A 25186-nucleotide genomic window follows, 5' to 3' on the forward strand; every position below is an offset into this window, starting at 1 on the left:
CTAAATAGGAGGTATTGAGGAGGGGGAGGGGTGCTCCAGCCCAAAAAACCTGGTCAGGGCCTATTGCATCTTGATAGGACAGCCAGTGCAGTATGAAAACTCCTCCTACAAGCTTTAACCAGACACTGATAAAAGTCACAAGACTGTTATATACTGCTGATGAGAAAAGGTATTTAGCAGTTTATATTTACTAAAATAATTGCATTTCCATGTTCTGTGTACTGTGGCAGGCCAGTTATAGTGAATGCAGGGTCCTGGGTTTACTAACACTTTAAATTGTCCAGCTGTTAATAATTAGTTCAGAGCTGGTCTACTCCCTAAGCCCTGGTTCACACTACTGCGACTTGTCCTGCGACTTGAGAGTTCAAAGTCGCATGACAAGTTGCACCCCATTAGCAGCAATGGAACTGTTCTAATAGGAGCGACTTGAGTTGCTCTGACTCTGAAAGAGGTTCCTGCCCTACTTTTAGTGGGACTTCTTAAATACGACTTGCATTGACTTCTGGTAAAGTCGTATGTAAGCCGCGATGAAGTCGCACCAGCATGTCCGAATTCGATGTCGTGGCAGTGTGAATCGGGACTTAAGCCTGGTACACGCTATCCATTGTTTTTTTTTTTTTTTTTTTGTTTTTCTGCTCAACCCAGCGGGCTGAACTAAAAAAAACCTGAAGAGCTCGGGAGGAGATCCTGTACTAACAATCCGATGTTAGTACAGGGATCTCTTCACTGAGCTATCGTGTTTTGACAGAGGGGGCTCCCCAGAACACTGTGGCCAGCGCCTTTGGCTGAGAGCGCCAATCAGATGCCGAATGGCAGACCTTTTTCGGTCATGCCCCTTTGACAGAAGCAGAACATTCTGCCAAGTACTTGATTTACCTGATCACTTGTAAAATTTGCCACATACAATATGTAGGCAGGACCACACGAAGGCTGCGTGATCGCCTCCATGATCATGTCTATGACATACAGAAAAAACATTCTACAAATGTAGTGAACCATTTTAATAGCAAGCATGGGTGGGGGGGGGGGACATGCAGCCCTAAAGCGGAGCTTCACCCAAAAGGGGAAGCTCCGCTTGTTTGACATTTGGCACTTTTTGGTCGGAGTGGGGTACCTGGTTTTGATAGGTACCAGCTCCCACTTCCAGCTCAGATCGACGCAGTGATCTGAGCCGGAAGTTCAACCCCCCCCTTACCCTACATTCTTCTGGGACTCATCACAGGTCCCAGAGTACTACGGGGCCATTCACAAGGTGCAGCACAGCTCTCGCATGCGCATTAGGAAACAGGCCGTGAAGCTGCAAGTCTTCCCTTCCTGATTCCCCTACTAGAGATGGCGGCGGCAGCACCCAAAGCCGACTGAAGAATCGGCTTGGGTGACAGCATCGCTGGATGCCTGGACAGGTAACTTTTAATTTTTTGGGGAGAATCTGGAGCTCCTCTCTAAGTATACAGGAGATTAGGAGGCCACCCAGGGGAGGTGATTTACTGTGCAAGGCGGAAGTTTTTTGGATTTTTTACTTAAAGACACTAATTCCGAAGGGTCTAAATTTTGAGTGGGACCTCCACACACTTTTATGATTAGACCTGATGTCTCCGGGGGCCTCCCCATATTCTTATTTCTTTATTTTCATTTATTTATTGGTTGGTTTTGTTCACTAGAAATATTTTGGCTATTGGTTATTTTGCATTTTTGTATTTACATATTTTGATTTATTTCAATTTTTTTTTTTTTTTGATTTTTGATCTTTAGTGCACATATCTCTATAATGTACACAATGTCATAGTAATCCCCTGTATTTCTGCTCTCTTTGAACAATGATGGGTTCAGCTTTTGCTGCTGTGTAGTATGGTATATGTATCTGCCAAGATTTATATTGGGCGCAATGGTTTACTGTAGGGACAGGGGTGCCTTCCTTCTGTTGCAAGGCTGGCCGGAGTAGTGATAGCGACAGTGATTTTAACAAGTGAGGGACTGCTGGATGTAGGATCCTCCAAGCTTGCACATCATGAACCAGGGGGGTGCAGTTTGCCTGGGCGCTGGATGACCTTGTCCTGGCACTGTTGGTGAACTTCATGTTTTGTCAGATGTCGGCTTCCCTGCTCCTCACAAGATGTGGTGCAGCCATTAGAAAATGTATTTTTATGGTTGAAGTGGTTCTGTGGGGGGACATCCGAGCCAAGTTTTCAGTGTGTGGGCTTAGGGAGTAGACAAGCTCTGAACTAATTGACAGCTGCACAATCATTATATTAATTTGCTCAGTGTTTGAGTCTTCAGGTTATAAATAAGCACTAAGTGTACAAGAGGCGTCAACCCCTCTCTCCCCCCACTGAATGTATCCTGCCTTGGAGTTTAAATTTGACCTCAATATACCTGTAGTGGATTATCTTTTTCACAGTGTGGCATGTCTGGACTTTTTCCTGGTCTCTAGTGCAGCATACGAACTGGGGGTGCACCCTGTTGGAAGGTGTGTCGGGTTTGTTCAACAGGAACTACCTGCAGCATTGGCTTTCTATTTCCATGGAGATAATGTCCTGGCCAGGTTTCAGTGGGAAGACTGTCCCTTACATTGGTGGTCAGTGGGAAGAATGTCCCTTACATTGGTGATCATTGGGAAGAATTTCCCTTACATTGGTGGTCAGTGGGAAGAATGTCCCTTACAATGGTGGTCAACTGGAAGAATGTATCTTACATTGGTGGTCAGTGGGAAGAATGTCCCTTACATTGGTGATCATTGGGAAGAATTTCCCTTACATTGGTGGTCAGTGGGAAGAATGTTCCTTACATTGGGGATCAGTGAGAAGAATGTCCCTTCCATTGGTGATCAGTGAAAAGAATGTTCCTTACATTGGTGATCAGTGGAAAGAATGTTCCTTACATTGGTGATCAGTGGGAAGAATGTATCTTACATTGGTGGTCAGTGGGAAGAATGTTTCTTACATTGGTGATCGGTGAGAAGAATGTTCCTTACATTGGTGGTCAACTGGAAGAATGTCCCTTACATTGGTGGTCAGTGAGAAGAATGCCCCTTACATTGGTGATCAGTGAGAAGAATGTCCCTTACATTGGTGGTCAGTGAGAAGAATGCCCCTTACATTGGTGATCAGTGAGAAGAATGCCCCTTACATTGGTGGTCAGTGAGAAGAATGCTCCTTACATTGGTGATCAGTGAGAAGAATGCCCCTTACATTGGTGATCAGTGAGAAGAATGCCCCTTACATTGGTGATCAGTGGGAAGAATGTCCCTTACATTGGTGGTCAGTGGGAAGAATGTCCCTTACATTGGTGATCAGTGGGAAGAATGTCCCTTACATTGGTGATCAGTGGGAAGAATGTCACTTACATTGGTGATCTGTGGGAAGAATGTTCCTTACATTGGTGGTCAACCGGAAGAATGTTCCTTACATTGGTGATCAGTGGGAAGAATGCTCCTTACATTGGTGATCAGTGAGAAGAATGCCCCTTACATTGGTGATCAGTGGTAAGAATGCTCCTTACATTGGTGATCAGTGGTAAGAATGCTCCTTACATTGGTGGTCAACTGGAACAATGTTCCTTACATTGGTGGTCAACTGGAAGAATGATCCTTACATTGGTGATTAGTGGGAAGAATGTTCGTTACATTGGTGATCAGTGAGAAGAATGTTCGTTACATTGGTGATCAGTGGGAAGAATGCTCCTTACATTGGTGATCAGTGAGAAGAATGTTCCTTACATTGGTGATCAGTGAGAAGAATGTCCCTTACATTGGTGATCAGTGAGAAGAATGTTCCTTACATTGGTGATCAGTGAGAAGAATGCTCCTTACATTGGTGATCAGTGAGAAGAATGTCCCTTACATTGGTGATCAGTGAGAAGAATGCTCCTTACATTGGTGATCAGTGAGAAGAATGTCCCTTACATTGGTGATCAGTGAGAAGAATGTTCCTTACATTGGTGATCAGTGAGAAGAATCCTCCTTACATTGGTGGTCAGTGAGAAGAATGTCCCTTACATTGGTGATCAGTGAGAAGAATGTTTCTTACATTGGTGATCAGTGAGAAGAATGTCCCTTACATTGGTGATCAGTGAGAAGAATGTTCCTTACATTGGTGATCAGTGAGAAGAATGTCCCTTACATTGGTGATCAGTGAGAAGAATGTCCCTTACATTGGTGATCAGTGAGAAGAATGTTCCTTACATTGGTGATCAGTGAGAAGAATGTCCCTTACATTGGTGATCAGTGAGAAGAATGTTCGTTACATTGGTGGTCAACTGGAAGAATGTTCCTTACATTAGTGGTCAGTGGGAAGAATGCTCCTTACATTTGTGGTATGTGGGAAGAATGCCCCCATACAGACAGCAAAAAAAGATGACCGTTGTCATGTTGTTGACTCAATGACATTGGCCCTAGAACTATGCAGGCACCATCAAATTGGAGTTTAATCAATCCATAGCTCAAGAAGGAAATCTGGTTGAGAATGGCTGCTCTAGACTGTTCTTCAGATCCCTGTCTAGTTGATGCATATATCATTTTCTATGGAATAGTGACTTTTTTTTTCAGAGTTGAAGGATAACGTGAGTGTTTTTTAAATTATGTCTGTTTTCTTTGGTTATGACTTCTTCCTAGGAAAAATATGATTTATTTATAGACTTATAGACTTATATCATCATATGATTATAGACATGATTGTTATGATCCTTGGTATATACTGTATGTTGCCCAAATGGCGGAGATGCATTCAAAGCAAATAAAAGCTAAAAATGTAAAGCTCATATCTGGCATAAAGCTATCCCCCCTTCCAGTCCCCTTTAACTGATTGCTCTAGTAACAAAAAATTGCTAAAATTGAAATGCCCCTGTCTACTTACTTTAGTTATGTGACTTTCTGTTCCCAAGCCTTCTTCCTCTGCATTCTTCCTGCATGGGTTCTCCTTTGGTTACTCAGTGACATGGTCACTTCCTATTGAATGTCCAGTGGTGGGGTTCTCTCAGGATCCAGAAGGGGACTGATAACAGTGGAGAGCTGAGAGGACCAGAGGTCTAAAGGAGCACCAGATTAGTGGTCTCCGCACCTGAAAATGGCAACAGCTGAGGACCTGGATGAGGGACTGAGGGAGGGTTGGAACTCCTTTTGGGTTTCTCTTACTGTCCTAGATACATACAGAAAATAAATATCTGACAGGGTGTTAGTCTTCCTCTACCAACTGTCAGATGGAAGAATCGTGTCCCATTATTTGTGTCTGTGGGAGGAAGAGTGCCCCAAGAGCTTGATAAAAGCAAGCAGAGGCTGAGCATCCGGCCCCAGGCCCGCAGTCTGGAGACCACTTTTTTACCCTACCAAAAAAAAAAAAGTGTATTTCTATCAGTGTTGCTGTTGGAGAGTTCCCCTCACTTCCTGTCTGGTAAATCAATTGTCAGCAGGACAGGAATTGAGGGGAAATCTCTCTAATGGCGTCCCAAATCGCAGTAAAAACCCAACAGGGATCTAATCCTTTACCATCTAAAACAAAACCTTTAAAACACACTTTAAGACGGTTGTTAAAGTCAAACCGATTAAGAGATTTAAAAAAATAGGCAATACGTTTGTTTGGATTTATCTAGTTCTTTATGAATGCATTCTTTTTTTACCTATGTTATTATACATCATAGTTGGGCCTCATGTACACGGGGCGTTGGAATAAACGAGCTGTGAAGCCACTACCAACGCCAGGAAAAAACAGCTGTACAAACGCGTTTTTAGTAGCTTTTTGCATTGGCGTCAATGTACGTTTAGCCGCGTTAGCTTTTAGCAGTGTTTCTCTGCCTCTATTCAAAATTAATGGTTCCCTATGAAAGCTGTCTACTGATCCAACTTTCAGCCAATTAATTTGAAAAGAAGTCGCATCCATGTCCATCATTCTTCCTGGCCTTCTTCCCCCTCCGATCTTCTTCTTTCGGTCTTCTCCCTCCGGTCTTCTCCGACACTGCTGTCTTCTCCGCCACCGACCCGGTCCTCCTCCGGCACGGTCTCCGGTATTTGCACTATCTCTGCTCTCTGCCCCGTTCTTGTATAGCCATGGGGCGTGCCCATCCGGTGACGTCACCATGAGACCCCTCCTCCTTGTGACATCATGTGACGCCACAAGGGGCGGGGGTCTCATAGTGACATCACTGGATGGCCACGCCCCATTGATATTTAATAACTAGTAGAGAGCGGAGCTGTCACAAAGATGGGAGACAGTGTCAGTGGAGGACCGGGTTGGCGGCAGAGAAGACCAGAGGAAGAAGACCAGAGGAAAGACTTGTCGAAACCGTCTCTTGTTTTTATTTACACTATACTGCCTTTTTTTGGGGGTGAATGGGTAGCGGTACAATGTACCCCATACTCCTTCACATGGTGGGGAGGGCCCAGGATCTGGGATCCAGATTCTAATAAGCCCCCTGCCCACAGACCCCAACAACCACAGCCCAGGGTTGTCAGGAAGAGGCCCTTGTCCCCCTCAACATGGGGAGTGGGACAAGGTGCTTTGGCTCTGCACCCCCCCAGCCTCAAGGCACCCACACCCCCCATGTTAAGGGTGTGTGGCCTGGTATGGTCTGGGGGGGCACCTGCTCCCCCCTCCTTCTCCTGACCTGCCGGGCTGCATGCTCGGATAAGAGTCTGGTACAGATTTTGAGGGGGGCCCTGTGTGTTTTTTTTTTTTTTTTTTTGCATGGGGTTTCCCCTGAAAATTCATACCAGGACAAAGGGTCTGGTCTTAGGGGGACCCCTCTGCAGGTTTTTTCAAAACAATGAGCTGAAAGTGCAGCTTAATGCTGTGTCTTAACGTTTTACACACATTTACAAGCATTTGGCATTTGAAATATCGGTAAACTACAATCCTGAACGCAATTTATCTGCTTTCCTTGTCAAAAGAAGTTTATTGAGTATACAATGTTATAAAGATACATAAAGTAAGTTTACAAGGATCTATAAAGTAAGCTCATTGTTTTACAGTAGGGTTTATATAGGTAAATATCATGAAATTTCAAATATTAAACATTGGGTTCACGTAAACCTAAATTAAAGATATATATCATTTCCTTAGTTACTTTTGTAGGTATTTAAATGATTTATACCTACTATACATATTGTTTACAAGTAGAGTGTATATAGGTCAAATAAATTCTGATAATGAGCTTTAATCGTAAGATGGAGAAAAGGAAAAAGAAAGAAGAAAAAGGGTTGAAAGGTAGAGGTATGGTCCACAAGGTTGTCCCACTCGTCAGTTTATTATTCTTTTTAGTTCTCTTTGAAGCCTTAGAATGGGTGTCTCTGTAAGTCATTTAATCTGTTACCATGGCAACAGGACAGAGTCATTGAAGTTTGACAGGAACTGTTGTTTTATCCAAGGATGCCAAAGTTTTTCAAATTTTGGAATTTGATTTTGATCGATGGCTACCATCTTAGCATGGGACATTGTACAATTTATCTGCTTTCAAAGAAACGTCAGTAAACGCCTCTAAACTCCTATAAACAACAAGTGTACATCTATACATAGGACAACATTTGAGGAGAGTTCAGGGGGCTGCTGAAAAAAACACCAAACTGCTCCTAAACGTCCGTTTAGCAGCTGCAGTTGTACATGAGGCCTAATTCTCTATTTGTTTTGTGTGTTTCAGGAGAGATTATCCCAGCAGAGTGTGGTTGCGTGCCGGCATTTTTCCTGCTCTGTAGAGTGATCTACTGGATATTCTTCTTCGTAAACAGATGTAGGCAAACAAGTGGGTATTGATAAAGATTATTTTCCTTTATGACCTAACGGGACGATCCATATAGAGGAATTTGCAGGTTTTGTTGTATTTACTCTTTTGTGACCCGGGATCAGTGATCATTGGATGCCCAGACCAAAATGTGGCAGTGTGAGTATATGTTGGTCAACCTAACCCTGACTTTGTGGCTTATTTTCTATCCTAAATCCAAATTTTTTTTCTGAAGAACATATTGTTCATGGTTTCTATTTAGCACACTACTTTACTTAAAACAAAAAATCCCTGCTATGTTAACCAGGTCACGACCGCCCTATAGCAGATATAGTGGGCATCCGTTCTGTGCAGAATCATATATATATATATATATATATATATATATATATATATATATATATATATATATATATATATATATATATATATATATATATATATATATATATATATAGTGGAACCTTGGATTACAAGCATAATCCTACAGAAGAATGCTTGTAATCCAAAGCACTCGCATATCAAAGCGAGTTTCCCCATGGAAGTCAATGGAAACGAACATAATTTGTTCCACATTGACTTCTATTGCATGCGGCCAGAGGTGGGGGGGGTGCCGGAGAGCCTCGGAAATACTCGATGGCAGCTCGGCTGAACTCGAAAAGCCTCGGGAACGGAATATTTCCGAGTGATTCCGAACGGCTCCGAATCGTTCCGAGTGTCACTCACCGGCGCCTACCGCACCTCTGGCCAAATGTGGTACTGCACAACCCATTAGCTTGCATTCTGCTCATTTTGCGAGACAACACTCACAAACCGAGTCAGAATTTGAAAAAAAAGTTGCTCGTCTTTCAAAACGCTTGTTAACCGCTTTACTCGTAAACCAAAGTTCCACTGTGTGTGTGTGTGTGTGTGTGTGTGTGTGTATATATGTATATGTGTATATATATATATATATATATATATATATATATATATATATATATATATATATATATATATATATATATATATAATTCTGCACTTTCGCCTAGGGGGCAGTGGGATGCTTTTGCTGTGATTACTCAAAGCAGAGGTTGATCTGCGGGTGCCGGGCACTGGATGTCCACCAGCATCCGCCGATCACAGATCGACTCTCTGCCTATGTAAACCAGGCAGAACTCTGTCCTGTCTGGGGGAAAGTGATGGATTTTGTGTCCCTGCAAAGCAGAGAATAAAAGCCATCACTTCCCTGAGTAAAAGCACCACACACACAGTACACATAAACACTGGCTAGGCACACATTTAACTCTTTGATCACCCTAGATGCTTAACCCCTTTCCCAGCCAGTGTCATTAGTACAGTGACAGTGCATATTAGCACATTTAGCACTGATCACTGTATTGGTGTCACTGGTTTCCACACTGGTTTCCACACTGGTTTCCACAAAGTGTCAGTTATTATCAGATTGTCCTCAGCAATATCACAGTCCCGCTATAAGTTGCTGATCGCTGGCATTACTAGGATAAAAATTAAATATTTCAGTATATATCCCATAGTTTGTAGATGCTATAACTTTTATAGCAAACCAATCAATATGCGCTTATTTTTTATTTTTTTTAGCAAAAATATATAGCAGAATACATATTGGCCTAAATTTTATGAAAAAAATAGATTTTATTTTATTTATTTTTTTTATTGGATAGGTTTTATAGTAAAACAATATTGATTTTTTTTTATAGATGTCGGTCTTTTTTTGTAAAGCATGAAAAATAAACGCAGAGGTGATCAAATGCCACCAAAACAAAGCTCTATTTGTGGGAAAAATAAACAACAAAAATTGTATTTGGGTACAGCGTTGCATGACTGCGCAATTGTCAGTTAAAGTGATACTAAAGGTTTCTTTAAAAAAAAAAAATAACAAACATGTTATACTTATCTCCACTGTGCAGCTCGTTTTGCACAGAGTGGCCCCAATCCTCCCCTTCTGGGGTCCCTTGGCGGCTCTCTCGGCTCCTCCCCACATTATAACCCCCCAGAAGAAGCGCTCCCAAGTCCAGCATTCGGCGTCCATAGACGCCGAATGCAGGACTCGGCCCCGCCCCCCCGGCGGCCGCATCATTGGATTTGATTGACAGCAGCGGGAGCCAATGGCTGCGCTGCTATCAATCTATCCAATCAACAGCCGAGAACCCCATAGCCAAGAGACGGCGCGTCCCCATGGGACAAGTTCGAGGGTTCAGGTAAGAAGAACGGGGGGGGGGGGACCGGTCACTGCCAGGTGTTTTTTCACCTTAATGCATAGGATGCATTAAGGTGACAAAACACTTACCTTTTACAACCCTTTTAAAGTAACGCAGTGCCATATCGCAAAAAATGGCATGGTCATAAAAGAGGGGGTAGGGGGGAGGGTAAATCTTCCGGAGGTCGATTGGATAGGCAAATGAATGCACAAAAATGTTTACTTTTTTAATACTGTAATCAGCAGATCGCAGGTGCAATGCCGGGATCCTGCAGCCTCTCAGACAGCTGTCGGCCCGTACCTCGTACGGGCAGGCAGTTGCTGAATGGCAGGAAGAATCAAAAAACTACAACTAAGTAGCAGATCTCTGCAGAAGAAGATCCACTAATCTCACCTCTCCAGTGGCCCCCATGCCTTCTATCCTTGTTGCAGACTCTTCATCATTCAACACTTCTTGGAGTATCGGCCTCCTGTATCTCCTTCCATGTGGAGGTTCCACCCTCCATCCCCTACATCACGGCTGTGTCCTGTAGAGATGTAGGGGTTGAAGGATATAATCCAGAAGGGACACAAGCATCCCTCAGTCCCGGAAAGTGATAGATGCTTAACCGTCTAATGGACACTGCAATGCTTTAACGGAGAGAAGATCGGCAACACGGGCCACCGGAAAGGTAGGTATAATTCCTCATGTTTTTGCTGGGACCCGCTATTTAGACTTTTTTGGGGGACGATTAATTTTCTGTTGCTCCCCTGACTTTTTTAAATGTATCTTTTTAGACCTGACCATATGATGATGATCCAAGTCATGTAGAAAACAACCATCCATTCCCTATTAATAATATCTTTGTCCTTTGTTTTTTGACCATTTCTCAGATGTAAGATTCTCTTCTGCTGTCGAAGTTTTCTGTAACCCGGCCATGATCTTCTCCAATATGGTTGTCATTCCGGCATTCTGCATTGCTATTTTGGTGATCATCACCATACGCTGTGAGTAGAAGGGTCTTCCTGTGTGTCATAGCTCTTTTTTCAGCTTTCTCTCTGTTGGGGTTGGTTGTGTGCAGGGGCGGACTGATAACTCATGGGGCCCCCGGGCAACAGGAGATTATGGGGCCCCCCAGGCAATCAGAGATTATGGGGCCACACAGTATACACACACACAGTATACAATCACACAGTATACACATACATGTACACACAGTATACGCACACACAGTATACAATCACACAGTATACACATACATGTACACACAGTATACGCACACACAGTATACAATCACACAGTATACACATACATGTACACACAGTATACACAGACAGATGTAAAAAAAACAGATTTATACATACTGTCCCTGGTTTTACTGAGGCTGGCAACCCTGATGGGGCCCCCTAGTGGCCCAGGGCCCTCGGGCAATGCCCGAGTGGCTAAATGGTCAGTCCACCCCTGGTTGTGTGCATTTACAGGTTGATTAGATCTGTCTTCTCCATCCATGTGGCTGAAGGACCAGCTTCAAACTGCCCGCCTTATATATTTTTTAATGCAGACCAATGGCAGTGCGTTGTTGTGAATGTACACAATAGATTAGGAGGCTTTTTGCCTTGTCCATGTGTTTGGCGCTGTGTTGACCAATGTAGCCCACGATTGCCAACCGCCTGTAAATTTAAGGACAGTTTGAAAAATCGGCCAAGCTACAAGCTGCCCATAAATGTCTGTCATGGACAGCGGCTCTCCGTAAGAAATATGACGGCGGACTGGCTTGGGAACAGCGCGTGTGCAGTTCTGAAGCCAGGTGAGCTTGGGCAGGGCTCGGACAGGCGTGTGGAGACATCATGGCGCCACTTGGCATCTTTTATGAGTTACAGTGAGACTAGAGGGGGAATCCCCCTTACATCAGAGTCCACAGTGTTCCACCTATACATCAGAGTTTGCAGGATTCCCCTTTACAGTGCCAGGGGGAACTCTGTGGACTCTGATGTAAAGGGCAATGCTGCAGACCCTGATGTAAGTGGGAATGCTAATGCTGCAGATGTAAGGTGGGGGGGGCCCTGTTGACCAGAGACCACCTTTGATCGGGGGCCTCAGCGTTCCCCCTTTTATCAGAGTCCTCAGAGTTTTCCTTTACATCAGAGTCTGCAGCATTTCCTCTTACATTATGGTCTGCAGAATTCCCCTTAGCATTGAAAAGGGGGACCCTGCAGACTCTGATGTAATGTTTTTTACCTTTTTGTTATACCTTGAACACATTGCTAATTGCACTAGCTTTATGTTTGTAGCTTAAATATTAACAATTGCTCTGAAAATGTTAATTTTGGCTAACTTTTTAAACTGTCTGTAAAAATGTGGTTTGGTCAGTAATGTTTTCATGTTGTGTCAGTAATTTGGCCCTGCCAGTATTTTTTTTGCACAAGTAAATTTCACTTAGGGAAACCCTGATGTAGCCTAACACATGGTGTGAACCAGGGGCGTTGCTAGGTCTACAAAAGATCTGGGGCTAGAGCCCATAGCAGCGTAGTAAGGAAAGTCATATGCTTGGGCGGGCATACACATGTATATACAGTAATATATGTGTGTGTGTGTAATATATATCCCCAGAAAGCCCCCCCCTTGCATCAGGGTCCCCAGAGAGCCCCCCACTTGCATTAGAGTTCCCAGAGAGCCCCCCCTTACATTAGGGTCCCCAGAGGGCCTCCCCCTTAAATCAGGGTCTCCAGAGAGCCTTCCCCTTAAATCAGGGTCTCCAGAGAGCCTCCCCCTTAAAATCAGGGTCCCCAGAGAGCCCCCCACTTACATCAGCCTCCCCTCCCCTTGGGGACCCCTGCAGAGACTCGGGGCTATGGGCCCCAGATTCGGGGCTATAGCCCCAAAAGCCACCCCCTAGCAACGCCCCTGGTGTGAACAAACCCTCACACCTGGAGGAGCTTGTTGGACATCCTATTCCAAAACCATGATCATTAATATGGATTTGGTCCTTGTTTATGGCTATAAGAATCTCCACTCTTCACATAAGGATTTGGAGGAAGTCTGTGGGAATTTGTGCACATTTACGAAGTCGGGTACTGATGTTGAGAAGACCTGGCTCACAATTGGCCTTCCAAATTAAGGTGTTTAGTGGGTTGAGGTAAGGGTTCCTCAGGGGGGAACTCGGGTTCCTTCCTCCATACTAAACCATGTCTCTATGGAGTTGGCTTTGGGACACAGTCATAGTGGAACAGAAAAGGGTCTTAACCAAACTGTTGCCACAAGCATTTGCTGTATCCTTCATTGGAAACACCTTAACTCAATTATTTTAAAGAAGGTCCCACATATATTTGGCCATAAAATGGTAGGATAGATGTATACCTGATCCCTGATTTTTAAGGGCACTTCCAATCACACCTAGAATATAGTCAAGTAGGTGCATTATTTAGCTTTAAGTGTTAGTTTATTTTTGTGCCAAACTATTCAAGGCCAGATGTCCACCTTTGGCACTCACCTGATTCTAAAATTCTACTACTTTTTTTCATTACGAACAATTTCTGGAACTGCTGACAAGTGCGGGTTGCTATGCTTCTTTTTATTTTTTTGGTGGAGGGGGCCTGGTCTTTCTGGTCTTTTCATTGTAATTTTTGTGAATGACAATTCTACCACGTGATATTACACTAGGAAAAGTAATTCTAAGTAAATGATCAGCTCACCATAATTCTGGAAATCTATCTGCAAACTTGAACCTATCCCCCAAGTCTTATCTGCACCTGAATCGAACTCCCAAATCTTACCCTAAACCTTAGCCTGACTCCCAAATCTTACCCTAAACCTTAGCCTAACTTCCAAATCTTACCCTAAACCTTAGCCTAACTTCCAAATCTTACCCTAAACCTTAGCCTAACTCCCAAATCTTACCCTAAACCTTAGCCTAACTCCTGAATCTTACCTTAAATCTGAGCCTAACCCCTGAATCCTACCTACACTTGAACCCAATCCTCAACTCTTCCCTTTAAACCTGAATCTAACCACCACATCTTACCTTAACCTAAGTCCCAAATCTTACCTTAAATTTGAGCCTTACTCCTAAATCCTACCTAAACCTGAACCTAACCCTCAACTCGCCTTAAAGAGTAAGTTTACACAAAAATCTGTAAGGTGAACTTACACAGGAACCCCTCCTCACACCCCCTCCCTCCCGAATTAACACTGACCTGGATCGCGCCAATCTCCTGTTCTGAGCCCCGGTATATCCGCGTCAGGAGTCCAGGGCTTAGAAATCCCCTCAGTATCCACGCGTCTTCTTCCCAGCTGACAGAACAAGCTACGCAGCTTCTGATTGGTCGGCACTGCCCATGTGATGGTGTCGACCAATTAGGATGCTCTGAAATGTCCCTCCTGAGGGCGTACATTTTGGAGATTCAGCTCCGTGGATATCCTGGGGCTCAGAACGGGAGATTGCTGCGATCCAGGTCAGCGGGACTGGGGGAGGGGGGGCGGGGGGGTTGTTGGGGTTGAAAGGAAGGGGTCCTGTGTAATTTCACCTTACAGATTTTTCTGTAAAGGTGAACTTACCCTTTAAGGTGAGTTGAGGGTTAGGTTCAGGTAAAGTGGTTCTAAAGGCTCAAGGTTTTTTGCATGACAGTAAAAAACCTCTGTACATCTCTGCAGCTTCCCCACCCCAGTCCCTCCTAAGACATACTTGAGCCCCATCGCAATCCAGTGGTGTACAGGAGCCTCAGCTCTCCAAGGACTCCCCCTCCTCATTGGCTGAGACAACAGCGGGAGCCAATGGCACAGCCAGCCTGTTCTGTCCAAAACCATTTTGCAGGTAAGTATAACATGTTTGTTATTTAAGAAAAAAAAAAAAAAGCAAATTGCCTTTAATGTCACTTTAAACCTGAACCTAACCCCTGAATCTTACCGTAAACCTGAACCTAACCCCTGAATCTTACCGTAACCTGAACCTAACCCCTGAATCTTACCGTAAACCTGAACCTAACCCCTGAATCTTACCGTAAACCTGAACCTAACCCCTGAATCTTACCGTAACCTGAACCTAACCCCTGAATCTTAGCGTAAACCTGAACCTAACCCCTGAATCTTACCGTAACCTGAACCTAACCCCTGAATCTTACCATAAACCTGAACCTAACCCCTGAATCTTACCGTAAACCTGAGCCTAACCCCTGAATCTTACCGTAAACCTGAGCCTAACCCCTGAATCTTACCGTAAACCTGAACCTAACCCCTGAATCTTACCGTAAACCTGAACTTAACTTGGAAAGAAGAAAGTAATGGCTGCACATCCAGAACTTCCAATTGCCTTTTATTTTGTTTCACAAAGATAACCCCAAAGACACCAAACTTTGGTCACGTAGGCGCGTTTCACACATACATCTTGTGCTTAAACATTACAATGACAATTACAATTTGAAAAACAAAATTCCCCTTTAAGACCATTGGGCGTAAGTGACATTTGACGTCGCTTCCGCCCTCCAATGCTATGGAGCCGAGCGGGGGGGGGGCCCATCTTTCCCTCTCTCGGCATCCATTTTCAGAGGGGAGAGGATCTGATCGTCTCCGCCACTACCGACGGCTCTGGTAAGTGTCCGAGACGACCAGAGCGCGGCGGGAGACGGGGCACCTCTCCCGCCGCGATAAAAGTGATCTTGCGGCGAATTCGCCGATGACACCTCTTTTATCTGAAAGCCAGCCATCCGCCGTTTCAGAGGATACCAGGGTTATGGCAGCTAGCTGCTGCAATAACAACTGCATTCCATGTCAAAGTACCAACGTATAACGAAGGCAGCTGGTCGTTAAGTGGTTAAAGGTGTCAGCGCTGAAAGCTGAAAATTGGCCTGGGCAGGAAGGGGGTAAAAGTGCCCGGTATTGAAGTGGTTAATAAAAGTCAACTTTGTCAATATAAGGACCTGTAATGGAACTTTGAGCGCCGATGAAAGCTAAGAGATGAGCCGATTCCCTTTGTTCCTAGAGATCGGGGTCTCGGTATGTGTATTCATTTACCCTCTACTGATGAATGCACTTTCTATTAGGAAGCTGCACTCCCAGCCCGACTGCAGTGTGGATATGGAATGGCCTCAGACAGCTTGCCTTTGTAGGCCACCTTCCCTGACACGTTTTGCCCCAACCACTGGAGGGCGGTGGTGGGGCAAAATGCATGGGGGGGGGGCATGGCCTGTAAAGGAGAGTTGTCTGAGGCCGTTCCGTATCCACACTGCAGTCGGGCTGGGAGTGCAGTTTCTTAATAGACATTGGGGTTTATTTACTAAAGATGGAGACTGCAAAACCATGCTAACTTCTTCATAGAAACCAATCAGCTTCCAGGTTTTATTGCCAAAGCTTAATCGAACGAGTTGAGGTTAGAAGCTGATTGGCTACCATGCACAGTTGAACCACATTCTGAGTGCTCCAGTTTTAGTAAATCTCCCCCATTGCCAATACAAACCTCACTAATGGCATTCTGCCCAAAATTGTATATACCACGAAAAAACAAAACATATATCAAAAGGGAAAATGTCACTGAAATACTATATAATGTGCACATTTACTAGGAATAGAATAATCTGTGACGTATCTGGATGCCATCATTTGAAATGTTGTGATTACATTACAGACAGATGTGTTATGTTGGTGTCACCCGTATTTTACAGATGGTTCTCCTTGTGGAACGATGGACATATCGCCGGCTGTTCTACCCGTGGCCTGTGTATTGATTTTCATCTTTTACTCATGTAAGTGAATATTTGTTGGTGAAGAAATATGAAACCAAAGATGCTTTTCAACAAGGTTCTAGCAGCTGTAGACTTATCTACATGCAAATATTATTATAGATATTAATACAGCACCAACAAATGATGCAGCGCTTTACATATATTGTACATTGGCATTAGTCCCCACCCACGAGGAACTTACAACCTAAGGTCCCAACCTCACATTTACCTACCAGCATGTCTTTGAGGTGAGAACCCTAGTGCTGCAAGGCAGGACTTTTAACCACTAAGCCACCATTTTCCTTGGAAAATGTTGCCACTGCTCAAAATAAAATCCATGGCTAAAATGAATAATGGAGTGTAAATTTGCCGTCCCCTCAAAATAACTCAACACACAGCCATTAATGTCTAAACCGCTGGCAACAAAAGTGAGTACACCCCTAAGTGAAAATGTCCAAATTGGGCCCAAAGTGTCAATATTTTGTGTGGCCACCAATATTTTCCAGCACTGCCTTAACCTTCTTGGACATGGAGTTCACCAGAGCTTCACAGGTTGCCACTGGAGTCCTCTTCCACTCCTCCATGATGACATCACGGAGCTGGTGCATGTTAGAGACCTTGCGCTCCTCCACCTTCCGTTTGAGGATGTCCCACAGATGATCAATAGGGTTTAGGTCTGGAGACATGCTTGGCCAGTCCATCATCTTTACCCTCAGCTTCTTTAGCAAGGCAGTGGTCATCTTGGAGGTGTGTTTGGGGTCATTATCATGTTGGAATCATGCCCTGTGGCTCAGTCTCTGAAGGGAGGGGATCATGCTCTGCTTCAGTATGTCACAGTACATGTTGGCATTCATGGTTCCCTCAATGATCTGTAGCTCCCCAGTTCCGGCAGCACTCATGAAGCCCCAGACCATGACACTCCCACCACCATGCTTGACTGTAGGCAAGACACACTTGTCTTTGTACTCCTCACCTGGTTGCTGCCACACACACTTGACACCATTTGAACCAAATTATCTTGGTCTAATCAGACCACAGGACATGGTTCCAGTAATCCATGTCTTTAGTCTGCTTGTCTTCAGCAAACTGTTTGCGGGCTTTCTTGTGCATCATCTTTAGAAGAGGCTTCCTTCTGGGATGACAGCCAGAAGGAGAACTGACAGGCTGACCCCCCACCCCTTCAACCTCTGCAGCAATGCTGGCAGCACTCATATGTCTATTTCCCAAAGACAACCTCTGGATATGACGCTGAGCACGTGACCTCAACTTCTTTGGTGGACCATGGTGAGGCCTGTTCTGAGTGGAATCTGTCCTGTTAACCACTGTATGGTCTTAGCCACCATGCTGCAGCTCACTTTCAGGGTCTTGGCAATCTTCTTATAGCCTAGGCCATCTTTATGTAGAGCAACCATTCTTTTTTTCAGATCCTCAGAGAGTTCTTTGCCATGAGGTGTCATGTTGAACTTCCAGTGACCAGTATGAGAGAGTGAGAGCGATAACACCAAATTTAACACACCTGCTCCCCGTTCACACCTGAGACCTTGTAACACTAACGGGTCACATGATACCGGGGAGGGAAAATGGCTAATTAGGCCAAATTTGGACATATTCACTTAGGGGTGTACTCACTTTTGTTGCCAGCGGTTTAGACATTAATGGCTGTGTGTCGAGTTATTTTGAGGGGACAGCAAATTTACACTGTTATACAAGCTGTACACTCACTACTTTACATTGTAGCAAAGTGTCATTTCTTCAGTGTTGTCACATGAAAAGATATAATACAATATTTACAAAAATGTGAGGGGTGTACTCACTTTTTTTAGATACTGTATATATACATACATACATACAGTGTATATATAATATATACTGGGATGTAGGTGTATGCACAGATGTTGCATCCATCCACAGAACTAAAGTAGATGTAAAACCCAATTGCATGATATTTCGTTTTTCAGAGACCATGTAAACAACTGCCTTTAATACTATATCATAGGCATGCGCACATGGGGTGCCAGACGTGCCTGGGCACACCTAATCACCCTGTACTGTGCAGATTTCCCCTGCTGCCTGTCTGCAGAGAAAAGGAATGGGAAATCTCTGTCCTCAGTCCCTTTCTCTGTCTCAAAAGTGAGGCATCAGGGGTCTGTTTAGACCCGGATATTTCACCAATGCCTCTTGACGGGGCTCACAAAAAAAATAAAAAATAAAAATATTGTAAAAAAATGAATAAAATAATAAAATTGAAAGAAAAGAAAAACAAACTACTGACACTAATGCACTGACACTAATCTCTGCCCTTCTGACTTGTCCACTGCTGTATACACGTATATGTGTTTGAGCTTTGGGGTGCATACCCTAATGCAATAGGCTGCGCACACCTATGTACTATATATACCTTTTTTTTCTCTAGTCATCTTCCAGGACGGCACACCTGAGAGATGAGAGGCTCCTCCCTACAGGAAACACAATCAATCGACAGCTGTTTTAAGTCCCCAACCTTCCCCTTGATCCTCAGTTTTTGATTGTGTTTCTCCCTACACAGCGAAACCGTTTGTTTTTTTCCAAATAACCTGAAGCCTGGGGCTGGTGGTCCCCCCCTGGGAGCCGGACCAAATGCCTGGGGAAGGCCTACGGCCACATCACCCTGAAAGTGAAAGAGGGCGCCCCCTGCCCGATCTCGTATGATCTCGGAGGCAAAGCAGGGTCGGGCCTGGTTAGTACCTGATGGGCCTCTGGGTCTGGCCGGATATATTTATCCTTCCTGGGGGGTTCCCCTATCCTTTCCTCAGGGGGGGCAGCAGAAACTGGAAGAGCCCTCCTGAGAGCTGAAGGCCCCTGGGTACAGTGGTGTCCCCAGAACTTCAGGGGCCTTTTTCCTGTCTCCCCCCCTTACCTGTCTGGGCGTCCGTTCAGACAGGGGTGCTGGCTGTCAGTTCTTTCCAGGGCCCCCGACTCCTGGGCCCCTGGTAGCTCGCGTGGGCTGCTGGGGAGGGCGCCACCTGAACGACCCACGTTCTTACCCAGGAGGGAAGGCTGAGAGTCAGCAGGAGCAGGCGCCCACATCCTCCTTTCGAGGAGGCACCAGTTCACTACGGTGAATGTCTGCCTAAACCACCTCAGAATGGAATGAGGAACGTACGGCATTGCCCCCCCAAGTGTATATACTGACTGGCAGGACACAGCCTAACCTTGCAGCTCCCTACGGGGACAGTAGTTGGGGGGGGCACTTTGGCGGCTATCCTCCTTGCGTGTGGACCATAAGGATGGAAAAGCAAGCCCGGTAGCTGTGGAAAAAGGGGAAGACTACAACGGTGAGTACTTTCCTTTACCTTGGGAATTTAGCTGCAAAATCCCCAATCCCAGCCAGATGGTTTCTGGGCATTTGAGATAATCTCCCCTGGGGTCTAGATTCAAATAGCCCAGAAGCTTCTGCTAAAAACACCAGCTACAGCTCCCTCTTACATCAGAGATGCTGTATGGTGGACAAGTGGTGCAGAGGAGCGAGTGTGCCTAAACCACCTCAGATGGGAAAGAGGTAGGTAAGGCATTTCTTCCCCTTCCCCCTGAATTTACTGAGTGGTGCAGTGCAGGACCTGGGGTCTGCATAACAAAATAGCCCAGAAGCTACTGCTAATACCACCAGCCACAGCTCCCTCTTACAGCAGAGACACTGTGGTTATCACAACAGTAGGTTTCCAGACTCTCCCTACATGTCCGGTTGTGGGACATTAGTAGGGATGAATAGAGCGAAGGGGGGGGGGGACCTGGTAGATACAAAGAGTTCCTTACAGGCCAGGTATACCACTGAACAATTTATGGATTGTGCAATGGTTGAAGGATTCAGGAGTAAGCTCTCCTGGTCAGCAGGTGCACTAGGTTATATGGCCCTATTAGCCCAGCTGCTAGGAATCTGAAGTCATAAGCCCCAACCTCCCACTCCACCTTTACATTGTGGTTATATTGAAGTGCAGGAGGTAAGAAAAAACCTTTTTGTTGGTTTGGGTTACAGTCAACTCAGTGACAGATCTAAAGGCGATTTACTATAAATCGCTTCCTATATCCTTTAAGGATTTTCTGTGCAAACATATGCAAGAGCTAGATAGATACATGATTGCTTGTTTAAGGCCTGCAGGTGGCTATTTTCCTCCAGGCTAAATTGGTGATCACCTTTTCTAGAGGCTGTCCTAAATTGGTCTCTAGGGCTGGGCTCATTGAGTCTTTAGTTTCTGATCAGCCCCACCTCTGTGTGAGCTGGCCAGCGTTTGCTCAGTCTACGGAGGTAAGGTAGGACAACAGCTACTATAGTAAGGTGTCCAACCATTTTTAGAATTTGTTCCTTCACTGGGGGTGAAGTGTTAGTATCTACAGCCCAGGCTATGCCTAGAGATCAAATTGCTCTGTTTGGTTATTTCATAAAGGGATACACCATGACTCCTCCTTGGTTGCACACCAGTAGACCTCAGTAGTGAAGGTTTGTCCTTGCTGGGATGTTTTGTGGCACAGCAGAAATACACATTGAGATTTGTGACATCTCTGCTCATAAGGGGTATAGTGCTGTACATCAGAAATGCACTGCACTGAAGCTTTGTTGTTGTCTGTTATATCCTAAAGGTACTGCCTTATTTGGCTACAGGTCAGAAAAATACAACAGGGAAGGTGGTCTGTACTTTCTGGTCTTGTGACGCACGGCGGAAATGCACATCATTGAGTCTTATGACATCTCTGCTCATATTTGTTATATTGCTGCACATCAGACATACTCAAAATTGAGTTCTGTCTGGGTTTTTTTGTGTCCTGTATTACTGCCTTATTGGTTGCTTATTAGAAAGGCAGTAGTGAAGATTGATGGTCCTGAATTGTTGGGAAATACAAATTGAACCTGTGCCAGGGGTAGTACTGGTACTGCCTTTGGTAATCGGTGCAGCCCTGAAAAGTGGCGTCAGGCTGACAGTGCTATTAACGGAAAAGGTTGCCGATTTTAGGCATGCGATTTGACATGTTGAGTCGCATGCCAAATCCCTTCAATATGGATGTGCTATCTCTATTCAGATTGTTATGTTGTTGCACATCAGACATATACAAGATTGAAGGTTGTCTGTCCCTTTATGTCTTACATTTACTGCCTTATTGGCTGCATATCAGAAGGGACACAGCAGTGGGGTTGCTTGTCCTTTTCTGATTTGTTTTTGCTGCCTCAGCAGGGAGACACATTGAGGATGGTGGCGTCTCTGCTCAGTATTGGTATATTACTACACATCAGACATACACAAAGATTGAAGATTGTTTGTGTCCTGTATGTTCTATATTTACTGCCTTATCGGCTGCATATCAGAAAGGCACAGCAGTGAGGGGTGTCTTTTCTGTTTCTCATTGTTCTACCTTGCTGCTTCTTAGGGATACACAGCAGGGGGTTGTTGGCTGCATGCCTCCAGGGAGATACAGCATTGGGGACCCCTCGCTTGTTCAACCTGAAAATTGCAAGTTACCTGCGACCTGTGTAATCTTGAGGTCTGTGGATCCAGAAAGCAGGGTCTGCTTGGTGGCGCTGCGACCTGGAGTTGCACAGACACAAATGGTTCCCATTGGAAGCCATAGTGTATGACTTTTCTCTTGCGTTTTTGCGGTTGCAGGTTGGGTCGCACAGGTGTGGGAGCCCTAAGTTTCCCTTCTGGTTGAGGTTTTGCTACACACAAGAATAGACATCATGGAGTTTATTGCCTTACTTTGCAATACACCAGAAAGATCACAGCTAGGAAGGCTGTCTGTTTTTATATGGCTGCACAGCAGAAATACTCAACATTGAAGCTTGTTGGTGCTTTCTGTTTCAGATTCCCTTACCTTACTGCACTTCAGAAAAACACAATGCTGCAGGTTGCTTGGGTCCTTTCCATGTTGGTGCTATGTGACTGCACTACAGAACTGCATAGCAGAAAAGATATTGTCTTGTTATGTTGGTTTAGCTAGCCAGTGCCATATTGATCTTATAACTGTATTTGGTGGTTCATCAGAAATATGCAACATAGAAGTTTGGGTCTTTCTGTCTTATATTTATTGCCCTGTTTTGCTGTACATCAGTAAAACTCCACCGTAAACAGGACTCCCGTCCTTTATGTATATATATCAGTTATGACCTAGCTAGCTGCACTTCAGAAACACGCAGCATTTAGGGTCGGTTCACACTAAGGCAGCACGACTTACAGCGCGACTGCCTCAGGCGACCCAGGACACGACTCAGCGGTGACTTGCGAAACGACTTCTGTATAGAAGTCAATGCAAGTCGCCCCCAAAGTCCTACAGGAATCTTTTTCTAAGCCGGAGCGACTTGCATCGCGCTGATTTAGAACGGCTCCATTGCACAGAACAGGACGCTACTTGTCAGGTGACTGTCGCCTGACAAGTCGTCCCAGTGTGAACCAAGTCTGAGGGTTTGCGTGTGTCTTAATGTTTTTACAGATTGGCTGCACATCAGAAAACCAGACTGTGAGGATTGTTTATCTACATTGAAGTTCAGACTTGGGTCTCTCCCATATTTGATATGTTGGTTTAGCTAGCCACACTCGGATACACATTATTGTCTATTCTTGTGTCCTTCTGTCTAAATCTATTGTGCTGGGTCCACAATCTATGATCTTTTTTAATTTGTGATATTAATAATGCATGTATCACCTTTTGTATTTCAGCCCTCTTTTCCGTGGAGGGGCCTGGAGTTCTGGCTGCAGACGTCGCATGTCAGAAAGCCTCAGCCCCTTACATTCAGGGATGCTGGAACCATTTCCTAGGGTTGAAGCCCAGTAGGGTTATAGGACACTGGAGGAAGGCGATAAAGAATCACCCTGCTTAGTAAGAACTTGGGAAGTTCTGTTTAGAGGAGTATTATGACCTGAAGATGAAGTATAAAGATGTCCACCCGACCGAATAGGTTACGGCTCGGTGCATGGCCTTCATCTCACCCTTCTAGCAGAACTAGATGTAGCAGTATAAGTGTTATACTCCTGCTATGAACTTTATTCTCCTGAAGTAGGCACTCAGGCGTAAGTAAAGCCACAGAGTGGGCATGCCTTAAACCCAGGGATCAAGCCTTGGTTAATCTATTACCCTTAAGTAGGCTTCCCTTTAGTCTTTGCTGATGTAAAGATAAAAATGAACAAAAAAGGTTGTCTGTTAGGGGCCCACCTTTTTTTGCAGTTTAATTCCCTGAACAGGGTAGTGTTAAGACAGGCCCTCTTAGTGATCAATTAGTGTCCTTGTCTTACAACACAGGTCTCTGATTAATCTTTAAGGGTTCTAAGTAGCACCTACAGGCACAATAGGCCAGGGTTGTTAGATGTGTGAGACAGGCAACATTGATAACCTACAAGTTTAACATGTTTTCTGATTCCATCTTTAAGAGCCCACTCCACCAAGGTCCTGCATCCGAAGCAGAGAAGGCAGGGACATCGGTGGAGTAGACATGCAGACCAGCCGCATGATCCAGCTATAATACCTTCATCAAGCATATGGAGTGGAGGTAAAACTCACTGCAGAACCAAGGTTCGCCAAGAGGGTCTTGCAGTGGTCCCACCCTAAGGTAGGCCTGAGGTACTTGATTATCCTCTCAGGTGTGCCGTCCTGGAAGATGACTAGAGAAAATTGACAGTTACTTACCGATAACTGTTTTTCTAGGATATCTTCCAGGACGGCAGGCCTACTTCCCGCCCATTGGAGGAGGGAAAATGGTAGAACACTAGAAGGTGAGTACCTATGAGGAATGATTTCCCTTGTGAACCAGGTTCAGGAGTTACTTCTCTACAAACCGAGGATCAAGGGGAAGGTTGGGGACTTAAAACAGCTGTCGATTGATTGTGTTTCCTGTAGGGAGGAGCCTCTCATCTCTCAGGTGTGCCGTCCTGGAAGATATCCTAGAAAAACAGTTATCGGTAAGTAACTGTCAATTTTTTTTTTCATTCTACATCACACCTCAGATGCTGAGATGCTGACGATCTCATGCAGCCTCTTTGCAGAAATTTCCTGTCTACATGCACTACAGCAATGGTTGGATGGCATTACTCAGAACGGGTTTCCTAAAAGAGACCACCTCTAGAGCAAGCTCTATGACTAAGCCCCAGTAGAGGTGAAACATGTTAGTGGGAGGATCCTGGATGCAGTGTCTGTTTTTCTGTTACCTTGGGTCTTACCCTTTGGAAGTGGTTTTCAATAAATGATATTTGAGTGATCGGGTTTACATCTACTTTGTCTATTTTGTGAAAGTTACAGTGCTATGGAGTGCCCTCCATTGCACTGAACAGAGAGAGCGTCATGGGATTTTATGGGCTCCACAACACGGCCTACATTTTATGAATGTGCTACAAGATGCAGGCAGTGGTATGCAGTAGTGTTGGACAGTATGAAGAGCTGATAGTTATATCTACTCTCCATATACAATTGTACTCAAAAGTTTTCCTCCCCTTGGAGAATTGGTAATATACAGGGTGTACCATTTTTAAAGAAAACATGAGTGAGCCAACAAAACCCATTTCTTGTATTTCTTATGGCATTCATGTTCTGTAACTGGAGGTGACAACAGAATGG

General features: G+C 44.7%; 1 protein-coding gene across 5 annotated transcripts in view; it reads left to right on the plus strand.

Moving 5' to 3' along the window:
• LOC141130158 (uncharacterized) overlaps positions 1-25186 on the plus strand; it is a 71809-nt gene that overhangs the window by 38843 nt on the left and 7780 nt on the right. For all 5 annotated transcript variants that reach the window (XR_012242023.1, XR_012242017.1, XM_073618110.1 and 2 more), the window contains exons 6-8: positions 7624-7725; positions 10796-10909; positions 16556-16636. Coding sequence is in view for 3 of the 5 variants with exons in the window: in XM_073618110.1 (XP_073474211.1) it covers positions 7624-7725; positions 10796-10909; positions 16556-16636 (297 nt within the window). In the remaining 2 variants the exon portion in view is untranslated. The remainder of the gene's footprint in view (positions 1-7623; positions 7726-10795; positions 10910-16555; positions 16637-25186) is intronic.

The sequence above is a fragment of the Aquarana catesbeiana genome, linkage group LG01, assembly GCF_042186555.1.
Source record: "Aquarana catesbeiana isolate 2022-GZ linkage group LG01, ASM4218655v1, whole genome shotgun sequence".
NCBI lineage: Eukaryota > Metazoa > Chordata > Amphibia > Anura > Ranidae > Aquarana > Aquarana catesbeiana.